The sequence below is a fragment of the Rutilus rutilus genome (genome assembly GCF_951802725.1).
Source record: "Rutilus rutilus genome assembly, chromosome: 2".
NCBI lineage: Eukaryota > Metazoa > Chordata > Actinopteri > Cypriniformes > Leuciscidae > Rutilus > Rutilus rutilus.
Window position 1 is genome coordinate 12,457,516 of NC_140210.1, and position 13,961 is coordinate 12,471,476.

The 13,961-nt window shown below is 38.3% G+C and overlaps 1 protein-coding gene across 3 annotated transcripts in view; it reads left to right on the forward strand.

Moving 5' to 3' along the window:
- cntln (centlein, centrosomal protein) overlaps nucleotides 1–13,961 on the forward strand; it is a 134,932-nt gene continuing 120,971 nt past the window's right edge. Inside the window, exons 1-6 of one of the 3 annotated variants that reach the window (XM_084401757.1) lie at nucleotides 1–125; nucleotides 919–1,006; nucleotides 2,838–2,926; nucleotides 4,379–4,463; nucleotides 9,067–9,201; nucleotides 9,801–9,950. In XM_084401757.1, coding sequence (XP_084257883.1) covers nucleotides 121–125; nucleotides 919–1,006; nucleotides 2,838–2,926; nucleotides 4,379–4,463; nucleotides 9,067–9,201; nucleotides 9,801–9,950 — 552 coding nt within the window. In that variant the 5' untranslated portion in view covers nucleotides 1–120. Of the gene's footprint in view, nucleotides 264–918; nucleotides 1,007–2,837; nucleotides 2,927–4,378; nucleotides 4,464–9,066; nucleotides 9,202–9,800; nucleotides 9,951–13,961 lie in introns of all 3 variants that reach the window. The other 2 variants (XM_084401758.1, XM_084401759.1) reach the window with 2 other exon arrangements.

Here is a 13,961-nt window from a genome sequence, read left to right on the forward strand (position 1 = left end):
GACCGGAAAACCGTAAAGTGTTTCGGGCTGTCGTGAAGTGTGGTAAACGGCTCTGTCAAAAACACGGAACTGGCGCGATCATTTGAAACAGTCCAGGCGTTTGTTAGTGTTTTCTCTTTAATGAGGTATGTTTTCTCTTTTCCCGTTTTAGCCTTCTAATGACTACATCATGTCAGATGCGATCCGAATGGTGTTTTAATAATATCGCAGATCTTCACTTTACATAAACTGTAAGTTCAGCAGTATCCAAGGACGCGCTGCAGGTCAGACAACACACTTTATTGAAACGAGCAGTTGTTTTGGTTCAGCGAGCTGTTTTATATTGTCTTATTAAACATTTTTAATGGATTGTTTATGTAGTTGGTCATATGACTTAAATGTTTTAGTGAATTGCTGTATTAAGTGTCTGTTTATTGTGGGTTGACACAGTATCGATGAAGAGTGTTTGATCAATTCACAGACTCAGATTAACTTCATGTGTGTTATTCATCGTGTTGCTCATTCGCACAATATTTACGTTAGCTGTTATCGTCCGCGACTTATCTCTACACAGGGTATCTATCTATCTATCTATCTATCTATCTATCTATCTATCTATCTATCTATCTATCTATCTATCTATCTATCTATCTATCTATCTAAAATTAACTATATGGTTTTATTATAGTAAAAGTGTAGTAACCATAGTTTTTTTTTTGGCGGATTGATTATTATTTGTATAACTACAGTTTTATACAAATACAAATGGTTAAACTATGGTTAGCGTGTCAAAACCATGGTTAATTTGTGGTTAAAATAGTTTAACTAGTAACCATGTTTTTGTAGTAAAGCCATGGTTAATTTTCGTAAGCTATCTATCTATCTATCTATCTATCCTGTTTAACTACGCAATGATATTAATGAAACCTTTTCTGTTAGGAACTCGATGGACTCAAAAGACAATGAACGTGTTTTGCTCCTTGAGGAAGAGGTGACAAGTTTGTCTGAGGACCTCGCTCAATGCCAGGTATATTAAACCATTTATTTGTCAAAGTAATCTTTCATCTGTCTCTGGCTTTTGTGACTCTTATTGTTTTCCACAATGTCTTCAACTAATGCAACAGTAATCTAATAATCAAATAGTCTAAGATAACACTTGTATAGCCCTTCCTTGGAAAAAGTTTTTATTTATTTATTTTTATTTATGTATTTTATTTTATTTTGTGCAATTGCAGTGCTAAGATGATCAGACTTCTATCTGATATGCCCTCTGTGTATTAAACATTAAACTTGTGTGACTTATCCTGCATATTGTTAAAGCCCCACCAGGTGGTGCCTAAAAACAAATACCTGCATTGTCAATAGTGTCTCAAACTTGTAATCATTAAGTAATTACAAGTTTTAAGTGACACATATTACTATTATATGTGCATTTCTGAGCACAGAGCTTACTCCCAGACATCCTTACCACTGATTTTGGTAACTACTAATAGAGAAGAGCTGTCAGTTACTCAGTGGGTAGCCTCTACTTACTATAAAACAATATAAGACTTACTCTGACCTACAATAGGTTTACATCATCAGAGGATGTCGATTGATTGTCTTTTTTTCACTTGCCTGTGGTTCACAATTGATTTTTCTCCCTTTTCACTTCTAATGACAAGCATGTATTTATAAAGAATCACATATCATTTATGTAAAAGGCACAGTGCCCATCCATCGACTGCCATTAACTGCAAAATGTTTCTAGTGGACCTGAGAATTATCAGGGAGGCAGTTTTACTTTATTAATATTTGTATAAATAGCAACATTCAATGAGTGCACTCATCCAGTGGGCATTCATGGTCTGCTGTATAAGATAAATAATTCATCAATACGACTGCCTTTCAACATATCAAACACCTTCCATGCCATGAGAAAATCCCTGTAATGTGTGGGAGTTGCTCAATCTTCTGATGTAGTGAGATTAAGCACTTGTGAAGAGACCACCTATTTGATGGAGGACTTTTCTTAATTTGTCATTAAACACAATGAAGACTAGGAATATTGAGATCTCTATTTCTATTCATTTGCGCAGGCTCTCTCTCTCTCTCTTGCACACGCTACTTTGTATGTTTAGCCTATGGTCTACCAAGGTCTGCCTGCACCATTTAGTAAATAATTAATTAGACACTTTTGAATAGGGTTTAAAATTCATGTACTAATTGGACACCAGCAGATTCTGTAGGGATTTATGACTTTAATCTTATAATGATGTGGACATAATTTAACAGATAATTTTATATTAAGTTGATCTGGTATAATTCAGTTTTTTTTTATTAATGTCAGAAAATGTAGTTTTTAGATGTCTCTCATTAAATGTAATGTAGCTTAAAATCTTTGAAAGCCATTTTTTTCCCAAAGACACTTTGAATTGTAAGTGTGTTTCTTGCATGTTTCCCTGCCACCACTTTCTTCTCTAGGCAGCTAATGAGTTCAGATTCTATTTAGTTTTTTTTTTCTGAATGACTCTTCAATCTTTTCTCTATGAATAGGATTTCTCTGATTTAATTTTCCTCTGTTTCATTTGTTAGAACAATGTTGATGGCCAGTTTTTTTTTTGACGGAATATGTTTGTTAAACAACATGACCTTTGGTGGAGTCATGAGTTATTAGTTCTCATTTATATATATGTATGTCGGTTAAACAACATGGCATGTATATCATTGACCTATATGTCAATATATATCATATACTGTATGTTGGGAAGAAATTCATATACAAAGAGAAACTCAGAACTGGAAATTGCTCATTTAAAAGCTACTTTTGAGCATCACCAACAAAATAATTGTATTATTGTTGCATTTGCTTCTAATAGGCAGACAAGGAGTTTGTGTGGTCGCTTTGGAAGCGGCTTCAATTGGCCAGTCCAGACTTCACGCAGGCAGTGAGTCTTGTAGTGGAAAGGTGAGTCGCATTGTAAAGTGACCGATTTTTCCATTTCCTTTCTTCTGTTGAATCATTATGCTCTGACTTGAAATAAATGCTGTTTCTGCCACAAGAAATCCCTGATTTGCGAGCACACATCGCAGTGGTTCTGCAGGGGTGTGTGTTGGGTGGCTGCGCCGTTGAACGCAGTTATGAGAGAACCCGAGAGCAGATGATGATCTAAACCCCCTCTTATCCTCCTCATAGACTCCCTCCCTCTCTTCCCATCTAAACGCTAAAAAAATCCTCTTTGAGGGATATACACTAGATTTAACACGACTTATGACCCTCAAAGAGGGTGTGGGGAGCTACAAAAGTGGCATGGGAACGTGTCAAAAAAAAAAAAAAAAAAGAACAAATTCGCAATGCTGAATGATTGCCATTATCATGGCTTTTTTAAAAAGTTATTATGATGAGGTGTAGATAGAGCCAAATTTTCCACATGGGAGAGGCCACTGGCATGGCTCTGTATTTATTTAGGTAAATATTAAATAAACCTTTCCGCCACCTGATGAAAGGTCAGAGATAGGGAGAACTTTTAGTGACCAAAAGCTCAAGCTTAGAAAGTATGTTCCTTGATCTAAAAGCGATGATAAATAAAAGAGCACCAGCCAGGCTACGTTCTCCCGTATCCCTCACGAGCACCTTCCTCAGGCACAGCCAACAAACCAAGCTGCTCCTCAAAGAACTGGCAACATGTACCTGAGGGCGTGTGCATATATCAGCATAGCGCCACACGGGAGATTGACATGATAATTGTGCTGACTCTGTGAAGCACACAGGCTTCTGGGAATTCTGGCCAGTCTAGTAGTGAGCGAACGCTTGGCTTGGGATATGGTTAACATCACCAAGCTTCAAGGCAGTGGTGTACTCTGAGGAGAGCCGTATCATGTCAGATGTCCTCAGGGAGAGCTGGAATGAGAAAGGGTGGAAGAGATTGAAAAAGTGAACCAGGGAAAGAAGGATCCCAGGTGAGTGGCGGCTGTTCAAACAAACTTGCCCCAATTGTGATTCTTTTGTCTTTTCCCCCCAAACACCCACTAAAGAGGGTTAGATGCTGAAAGGAAAGGAGTGTTTGTGTTCCCCAGTGAGTAGTGTTCCTGTTTTGATATCCCGATAATTACTGATACCTGGAGACTGGAGTTATATCCCATCATTCCCTGTTGACCCTCTGCGGTATAAGCTTAGAGAACGCGCTGAGTGGTTGAAAGGCAGTTTTGCCTGTTTCTTCTCCCACAGCATCCAGTCTATCCTGCAGTGTTTTATCTCCTAACCAAGCATCACTGTTGCATCATCCCAAATAGATTTTCAAATGTGAATGGCTACAGCATACGCTGAGGCCAGTGGATCAGTTCACCCTCTTCTGTATTCCGTTACTGTGGCAGCCTGCGCCTCTAATTTTGCTCTTTTGTTCAATCTGTGCTGTACTAGAGAGAAGCAGAAAGCTGAGAACAAGGACAGGAAAGTTCTGGAGATCCTTCAAGCAAAAGACTACAGAATCCAAGAGCTGGAGCAGGTACTGTGAGAGCTTTACGCAGCTCTGAAATCAACTTAAACTGCAGCCACAGGTGTACAGACATGCATGTGGTCCGAGAAACCTTCGTCTCTCCTTTTTTTAATGAGCATCTCTGACTGCTTGATAGATCTGCTTGGATGACAGTTAATGATGAAGCCGTGTTGTTAATTCACCTTTAATCATGCCCCTTAATGAAACATCTGTCAGTCGGCTTCATTAGCTGCTCTGTCTCTTCACCAGCAGTGAGTCCGTCAAACATGTCCACCCATACTGCTCGTTTGTGTAAATAAGATTAGCCATGGCTTTACAACCCATAGCAGACCAAACTCCAACCTGTTAAACACCACACATCGGCTCCGACAGCATGACAGCATTATTAATTATTATGAAATCTTTTTCATCGCAGGAATTATGCTTAGTTTAGTTTGTAAGCACCATAGATATGAATACCTAGATTGCACATTAGAAACTATTGCTAATTACAGTGATACGTCTGCGTATCTGCCATATTGGAAAGGTCAAGATCTGCCTGGAAGTAAATTGACAGATGTGCTTTGCAACAGGCTGGAACAGTCCCTTCTAACGATTTTCTCAGGATTTGGTTTGTCATAAATGTCAGTTACATGTTACAAGTTACATGCATCGATATGGTGCACTTTGGAAGCGGAATTAAAAGCTTCCCTTTTCAGTGACCAAATTAAAGAGAATCAAAAATGTATTTGCATTGACTTGTACCTGGACTTGAAAATGACTCAAACCTCTTTTTAGTTGTGATAATATCCACATTACATTCACACTGTTTTAAAAAATTTTTAGAATCATAATAAATATAATTATTATTACTATTATTTATTATTATCTATTAGACAAGTTGTAATAACTGCACTGTAAAAAAAATAAAAAATAAAAAATTACTATTGCATATTAAGTATTAAGTATATCAGTACAGTATATTCGTTTCTTTTTCACGTTTCTTTTGGAAAACTGCTGGGATGTCTATTATGAGAAATGTAAACGTATTTTCAGTTTATTATGAAACTGGCAAGCTGGCAGCACAGATTCCTTGGGAAGCAAAGGACCTCCTTGGAAGCTCACAGACCTCTGCGGGTCAGGCGCGAAATCGTGTTCCGGGGGGCGGGGGAAATCACGTTCAGCGGGACACTGCGATACAACCGAAAAGGGCACTTTTGCTTTCACGATTAAAGGGGCAGGGGTTCGGCCACAACCCCCTAACCCCTCATCCCCCCATCCCCCGCACCTGATGAGAAGCACTGATCGTTTGTAACATGACAGACTTAGTAGATTTAGTTAATTTCATCTTAACTTGCCCTATTATGCTGTTGTGTTTTATTTTGCTGTTATTTATTCTCTAAACCATAAACTATACTTTAAACCGTATAATAGCAAGTGTGCTGCATATCAACATGGTGAGCTGATATTTAGTACTACAGTACAATTGTGTTGTTACTTTTATACAACAATTCTATAAACAAGACATTAATATTAAATTATGTTTCTGCCATAGCATCAATCTTTGAATGTTGCCAAGCAACAAACAGACTGGAACAGAGTATGTGAGTGAACCTGAGCAACAAAGAAAATTCCCATACTCCACTCACTAGGGAGAGAAGCCCTGTTCTAAATGATCCTGAAGCATAGAAAACACTGACAACTCCACTTACATTGCTCAACGTACTCTAGTTTTTGGGAAAGCTACAAAATACATACAATCAGAGTAATGCAAATAGTGAAACATTCCAGTTCTGATGACCTTCATATCAGCACTATATATGAAACACCACCAATCAAATTAGACACCCAGAACTAACTGTTGTATAAATCACATTTAATCATTTGAGAAATGTGAAATATGGCACTCATGGTCGGGCACATATTGATGCATCATCCATACAGTTGTAAATAGTATTTATATCGGTATAAATATATAATGAACTACTGATAATAGATTATAGATTGTATATACAGTGGGTTATATGACCTGCAGTATATTAATTGCACAAAATACATTATATAAACCATAAACGTGAAATGTTGACAGTTACAAGATGTCAGATCTGTTGACATATCCAGACCAAGCGCATACCATTTCTATGTATTAATATCTATGGTCAGCTATACAGGGATTTTTGCACATAAATTTGTTTCAGTTCCAAAACCAACATTGCAAATGCAATATTATTAAGAGGTTAAAAGCTAATTTACAATCAAGTTTTCTTCTGTCAGGTTTGAATTTCAGCGGCCTGTTAGTGGAATAGCGCCATTTTGCCCAGTTTGAGAAACTCATTAATAGTCAGAATTCTGGGTACCACTCAAAACCACTGGCATTCGTCTCATCCAAATTTTGCGCCAAATGAACTCAAATGTGATTAATTGCTTTTTCCTTCCTTGGCCCTGTGATGGTCTGCTGAATCCTCATCTCATCTCTGCATTTCCACACTAACTTTGACCAGCTTTCCTCCCACCCCGCCCCCTTCCATTACCCCTCTTCTTCCATTTTTGTAACATAATTAGCTTTCATTTTTGAACTGCACTGGGGATTTCTAATGCTAATCTCTCTGTCCTAGACCTCTTAACTTCTTTAAACCTCTTTTCCTACCAATCGAGAAGTAGTGGGGTTCAAACAGTGCTTGCCTACCTCATTATCAACATTCTGAATTGAGCTTCACTTGTGCTATAAATCTCTATTAAAACCTGCATTTGCATGGTGCACAGACTGAACATAATTCTCTATCTATAAAGATTCAAGTGATTTCCCCCAACATGGCAATTAATTGCCTCCCACACCTCAGGGCTATTTTTTGAGATATCAGCGTTGAGTCTACACAACTGGTTAAAGTGTGTGTTAGCAATTGGAGTGCATTAACAGAATATCGGAGATGGTACAGGGATATCTGTGACCAATTCTGAATATTTGCACTGAACACAGAACATTTATTAAAGGGTTAGTTCACCCAAAAATGAAAATTCTGTCATCAATTATTCACCCTCATGTTAAGACTTTTGTTCATCTTCAGAATACACATTTTTAATGAAACCTGAGAGATTTCTGTCCCTCCACTGAAAGTCCATTCCAGCAAAACTTTGATGTTTTGAAAAGTTCATCATAAGGATATTGTAAAAGGAATCCATATGAATCTAGCAGTTTAATCAGGGGTAAATATGTTCACTTCATATGATGAACAAATTGAATCTATGCTTTTATTCACAAATAAACTTTGATTAACTCATACATAGAGCTCAACAAATATTGTATAGGGAAGCACAACCGTTCTTGCTTGATGTGGTTTATGATCTCTTTATGAACTTTTTGAAACCTCAAAGTTTAAGTCCTTAAGTCCTAAATATGCTTAATTTTACAGTCTGCTGTTGTGTTGAACACTTAGTCAAGTGTTCTAGTCTTTCTGTGTATATTCGACTGTCTGTGAGACATGTTCAACACATGCACACTACGGCTGCTTTATGATACTAGTGTTGCACCGAATTGTTTTTATTACAGATACAACCAAAATGAAATTAACATGTCCATTTAGCCGAAAACCAAAAATAATGTTTCCGAAATTGAACTCTTTACACTTAGTTAATTTAGTAGTAAAGTTCCTACTCTAGCATAAATGTTGCTCACAGTGAAGTGCATCTATACTTGACCTGTTTTATCTTATCCACATTGTGGATAATGACAGCTATGCAACTACCACTTTAAAGCTTAAAAAAATTCATAAAGGAATCGTAAGACTAATCCATGTGAATTGAGCACTTAAGGCTACATTTTCAGACGAGGCACAATCGCTTCATACGCTGAACAGATTGAATTTAGGTTTTTCATTTACATATAAACAATCAGCGAACATAAACAGAAGCTCAACCAAACCTGCTTGATGCACGACAACAAATCTCTTGCAGAAGCTCAAACGTGCTGCGTAATTCACGAGAATGAATCTTACTGGTTCTCGCACGTCAAGCGAACATGCATGTTTGAGCTTCTGTTTTCTCCTGATCTGATGAGTGCGCTGATGAATATATGTGAATAAAAGCCTAAATTCAGTCTGTTCATCATATAAAGCGATCGTATCTCTTCAGAAAAATTGGACTAAATTCATATGGATTAGTTTTACGATCTCTTTATGAACTTGTTGAAGCGTCAACGCTTTAGTTGTGTAGCTGTCAATGGGGGGAAAGAAATTGCTCAGATTTAATAAAAAATGTCTTCATTTGTGTTCCGAAGATTATGAAAGTCTTACGGGTTTGGAACAACATGAGGATGAGTAAATTATGACCGAATTTTCCTTTTGGGTGAACTAACCCTTTAAGCATGCTTTTAGCTTTATCATGTCCTGCTGACACGTCACAGCACAGCACAGCACAGCACAGCTAATTCCTTGGAAAAGTAACCCATGTCCCGCTTGCAAACATTGAGCAATACAGAACGAAACGCCTGTAACATGCTTTCCCGCATCACGCAACAACTGACCCCATTACAGAAACTATTAATGAAACCTAACGCTCAGTCCTGTAAACACTCATACCCAGATTGCTTGTGACTAACGGCTGTCTCTCACGATCACTCGTGTGGCTCTTTAAACAGAAAGTGACGGCACAAGAGCAGGAGATAAACAACCAAGTCCAGCGGTTGCGTGGCAGTGAAGAGGAGTGCAGTCTAATGAAGAAAGAACTGGCAGCTCTGCAGCACAGGCTGGGGAATAAGAGTCGACAACTTAAGGTTTGGACAAATTTCCACTGGCACCACTTTTAAAGTGCTGCCTTGTGCCTGTGACACACTGGGAAGAGAAGGGGGGGGGCTACTGACAAGCCCCTGGAGGCAATCGCCTAAGGCCTCAAAATCCCGGGTCGGCGGCAGGGCGGGGGTGGTAGTGACAGCGGAGCAGGGAAAAGCAGCTAACTTTCTCAATAAATACTTAATGATGGCTGAGCAGAGGAAAGTGTGTATGTGATGTGGCTTCTCCTTAATTACCTTCTGATGGGACTGGCATGATTAATTGATAAAGTGAAGATCTAGGGAGGATGTCTTTGCAGGGTCTCTCTTAGCAAAGGGAGGGAAGGATAGTACGGACAAAAAAAGAAAGGGGCGAGAGATCAGCATCAAAGGCAGGCTGGCAGGACTAATGGGCCTGTAGTGGAGCTATTCTCATTAGAGCTGTCATTAGAGCTAAAGATGGCCCCTGCGCCAGGCTACCTGCGTGGGCTTTGGCTTGCCCTGCCAACGCAGGTGAGCTCCAAACCTCTCTCTCCGGCCCTGCCCGCTCTGCCGCCCTTTCATCCCAGCGCTGCGACTGTCTCTCACTCTCTTTTCCCCGGCAGGAAGCGAGGAGGCAGGCACAGGAATGCGAGGTGGAGGGCAGGTGGGCCCTGCAGGAAGCCAGGCAACAATTAGATGCTCAGCATTCAGCCTCTCAGGCAGAGCTGGAAAGATTGCGGGACCAAGAGGCCGTCAGCAGTTCCAGAGTCAAGGTAAGGTCCCCCGCTTCGCACCCCGTTCTTTTTTCCCTCTTCTTCTTCTTTTTTTCTGCCACTTTCTTAGCGGGTTCATGTAAATGAACTTGTCTCACAATGCGCAAATGTTAAATATTGATAGATATGTTCGGAGGGGGGTGAAATAATGACTTGGTGGGTTAACATGTTGGGCCCAATTTTTATTTTCCCCACTCAACAGTGGGAGTGTACCCCGTGCAACGTGACCAGAGCTGTTTTACATGTGGCCCCGAATCTGTCCTGCCTGCTGTCGCGGTGCTCAGCGACTTGGGCTATAATGACCTACTACAGACGGAGCAGAAGCTGTTGTTAGCATGTTCCATAGGGCCTCATTCAGCATTTGTGTATGTTTAATAGGGCCTGTGTCCTCTTGGGTTGAGTGTCACTCAAGCACCTGTGTGATTACCTGCTTTACATACAGATTTGTGTTCATTACTCTCCGTGGGGAAGAGCAGAGGCAGGTCTGTGTGGACCTTAAACTCTAACCAGTCCAATTAAATTAGACTGTAGTGGTGCTCGGACTCTGTCCCCTTTCCTCCTGCGTTCTCTGTCTCTCTCAGTGCCCCTGTCAGCACTGGCTAGTTTTTAATGAGGGCTGGCCTGTGCTCTCCCTGGCCTGAGCGTTTGATGCTCGGCATCTGTTTGCTTCTCATTATCTCCATCAGTTCCTGTGATATGCTGCTGATAGGCTTCCCGCTTTAGTTGCTCATGTTTTACTTTCCTTCTGTTGTCTTTCTTTTGTTTCTTATTAATTTGTGCTGACTGCTCCCTGTCAAGTGGGTCTGTGACAAGTATGAGTGTCTATGATAAAGAAAATAAAAAAAATCTCTTAGAAATCTACAGTGGAGCACCGGTGACCAATTTCAGTTTTTTTTATTTTATTTTTTATATTTACTGCACACGTAAAAAGTAATAAGTCTTTTTAATCTTGGCAAACTATACATCGTTAAGGCATTTTCACACCAAGGATAACTATAACAATAAAGGAACAGTTTTTCAAATCATTCTAAATTTAAAAGAATAGTAAAGCCCACACCTTGACGATATCGAAACAGAGGAACAATATCGTTGGAATAACTTTCAGAACAATCATTTTTCCTGCTGATGAATGATACAGCTGGTCAGAATTCATCCTGCTTAAAAGAGCTGGAGCAATTTACTAACCAAGCTCTTTACTAAACAGATAGCCCTTTACTAAAAAGTGTGCTTATTTGAAGAAAATCTTGTCTTAAATTACTCTCTTTTGTTTATTTTCAGTGTCTGAATTCACTCTCTTGTTTTCATTCAATCCCTCAAGTGGACTATAGTGGACTTATGTAGTGAATGAGGGTATAGGGGGTGATTTTGGACACAGCCCTGGTTTATACTCGCCACGTCCGTACGAAAGGTGCGCATGGCATAAATTATGTCATGGTGGTGTGGGCGCTCCCATTTCGCGTGGTGGTGTGCACAGCATTTTTTGTAGCTTTGTGTGCGGCTCCACTTCCGAAGATGCACGACATCCTGGCAACTCTGGCCGAGCAGGTATATCTGTACTGGCCCAGTTTGCACTTGTCTAAATTAGTTGCATACATTTACATTTGCCAGCAATAACAGAAATATGAAAACAAAGGTCCATGTTTAATAAAAATGTTCATGAAATTAAATTGAAATGTTTATTGAAATTATAAAATATTTAAAAGATGTTTTTTATTTTATTTAACTTTATACATATGTTCTTATATCCGTATATTTTGCTCTAATGTCACAAGTGATAATCTCAAGGTTTACTGGGTTTTCCACTATTCTTTGATTCTTTTGTAGTGTGGGTTTGGTGAAGTGTAATAAAAACAAAAATTCTCACTACTGCGTCCTGGGGGGTATTCTAGAAAGCAAGGTTAAAGGGATATTTCACCCAAAAATTTAAATTCTGTCATCATTTACTCACCCTCAAGTTGTTCCAAACCTGTATGAATTTCTTTTTTTTTCTGCTGAGCAGTGCGCACAAAAGAAGATAATTTGAAGAATGTCGTAACCAAACATACCATGGAAGTCAATGGGTTCCATCAACTGTTTAAAACACAAACGTCATCACAAAACACACAAAAAAAATCTTCACAACAACCAAAACAAAATAAAAGAAAATGTGACAAATATATTACTGTTGCACAGTAGTGTGTGCCTCTCAAAGTAATGATAATTAAAACAAAGTCACACAATTTGTCTTCAATGTTTTAATTTTAACACTAAACCTTTGTTGTGTGTGCAGTATTTTGTTTGAAAAAATAAAATAAAAATTGCCATGGTTTTTGAAAATAAATTTGTATTAAATCATAAATCTATAAAAATTAAAACACAACACAAAAAAAAAAAAAAAAAAAGACCACCGGAGGAAAATAGGGGAGGTCATGTCTTTTTATTCTTTGTTGAGGGGAGGGTCATCCAACTTTTTTTAGTCTAGGGGGAGGGTCACCCAACTTTTGTATTCATGAAAACAGCAAAATTTGCAACAGCAACAGCCGGTATGATCTGATCTCACCATCATCGAGTCCGTCTGTGATTACATGAAAAAACTGAGACAGACTAAATCCAGAAGAACTGCGGGAACGTCTCCAAGATGCTTGAAGAAACCTTCCTGCAAAGCTACAGTACTGTGAAAAGTACTGGCACTTGTGTTAAAATGCTGTAAAGTGAGAATGCTTTCAAAAATAAAATCACAAATTGAATTTATTTATGATTTAACTTCTATTAACTAATTCAAATCAATATATGGTGTAACGACCCTTTGCGTTTAAAACGGCTTTTGTCCAGGTACACTTGCGCATAGTTTTTCAGGTAGCATATTAACATGCCTAAGACTTTTGCACAGTACTGTATATACATACATATATATATCTATATCTATATATATATATATATATATATATATATATATATATATATATATATATATATATATACACACGTCTATATCTATCTATCTATCTATCTATCTATCTATCTATCTATCTATCTATCTATCTATCTATCTATCTATCTATCTATCTATCTATCTATCTATCTATCTATCTATCTATCTATCTATCTATCTATCTATCTATCTATCTATCTCTCTATATCTCTATATCTATCTCTATATATATATATATATATATTTATGACCCCATTTATGACGTCCAAAAAAATTAGGAAGTAAAACAGTGTGAATAGGAAGGTGTCAGTAAAATATATATATATATATGCATATATATACATTACTGACACCTTCCTATTCACTTTTTTTTTTACTTTTACTTCCTAATTTTTTTGGACATCATAAATGGGGCAGTTTGCAGCATAAAACTGTAGACACTGAATAGTCTGGATGAATGAGAGTTAACATCAGTTAGCATTTTAGAGTAGTATGCTTGTAGGCTTCATGAACTATCTATTTTAGTTTGGGTATGCCATTCCTTGGGTTTGGGTTAAAAAAGGGATTCAAAAGCAAGTTAACATGTACAAGACATGTACCAACATTTTCATAGAAATCTACCCCTTTCATTCATTTGACATGATTTAAAAAAAAACCTTCTAAACTATTAAACAATTTGACATTTAATAATTAAAAAATGTCATGTGGTGTAAGCATCCAGTGAAAAGAGATTACATTTTCTCCTTTTTAAATGTGAATGTATACATCTTAGGGTCCTATCATACACCCGGCGCAATGCAGCGCCAGACGTGACACAAGTGTTTTTTTGCTAGTTTCAGCCCGACGTAGATATCATTTTCACGTCCTGCGCCACGTTGTTTAAATAGCAAATGCATTTGCGCCCATTTATGCGCCCATGGGCATGCTGGTCTGAAAACGAGGTGTGTTCAGGTGCATCGTTGGCGCATTGCTATTTTGAGGCAACTGAAATAGACTGCGCCATTGACCAACTGAAACCTGGTCTAAAGTCAATGGCAGAGCCGTCGTTTTCTTTTCCTTGACTCTTCCGACCGCTCTTTCTTCGTTTTCTTTGTTGACTC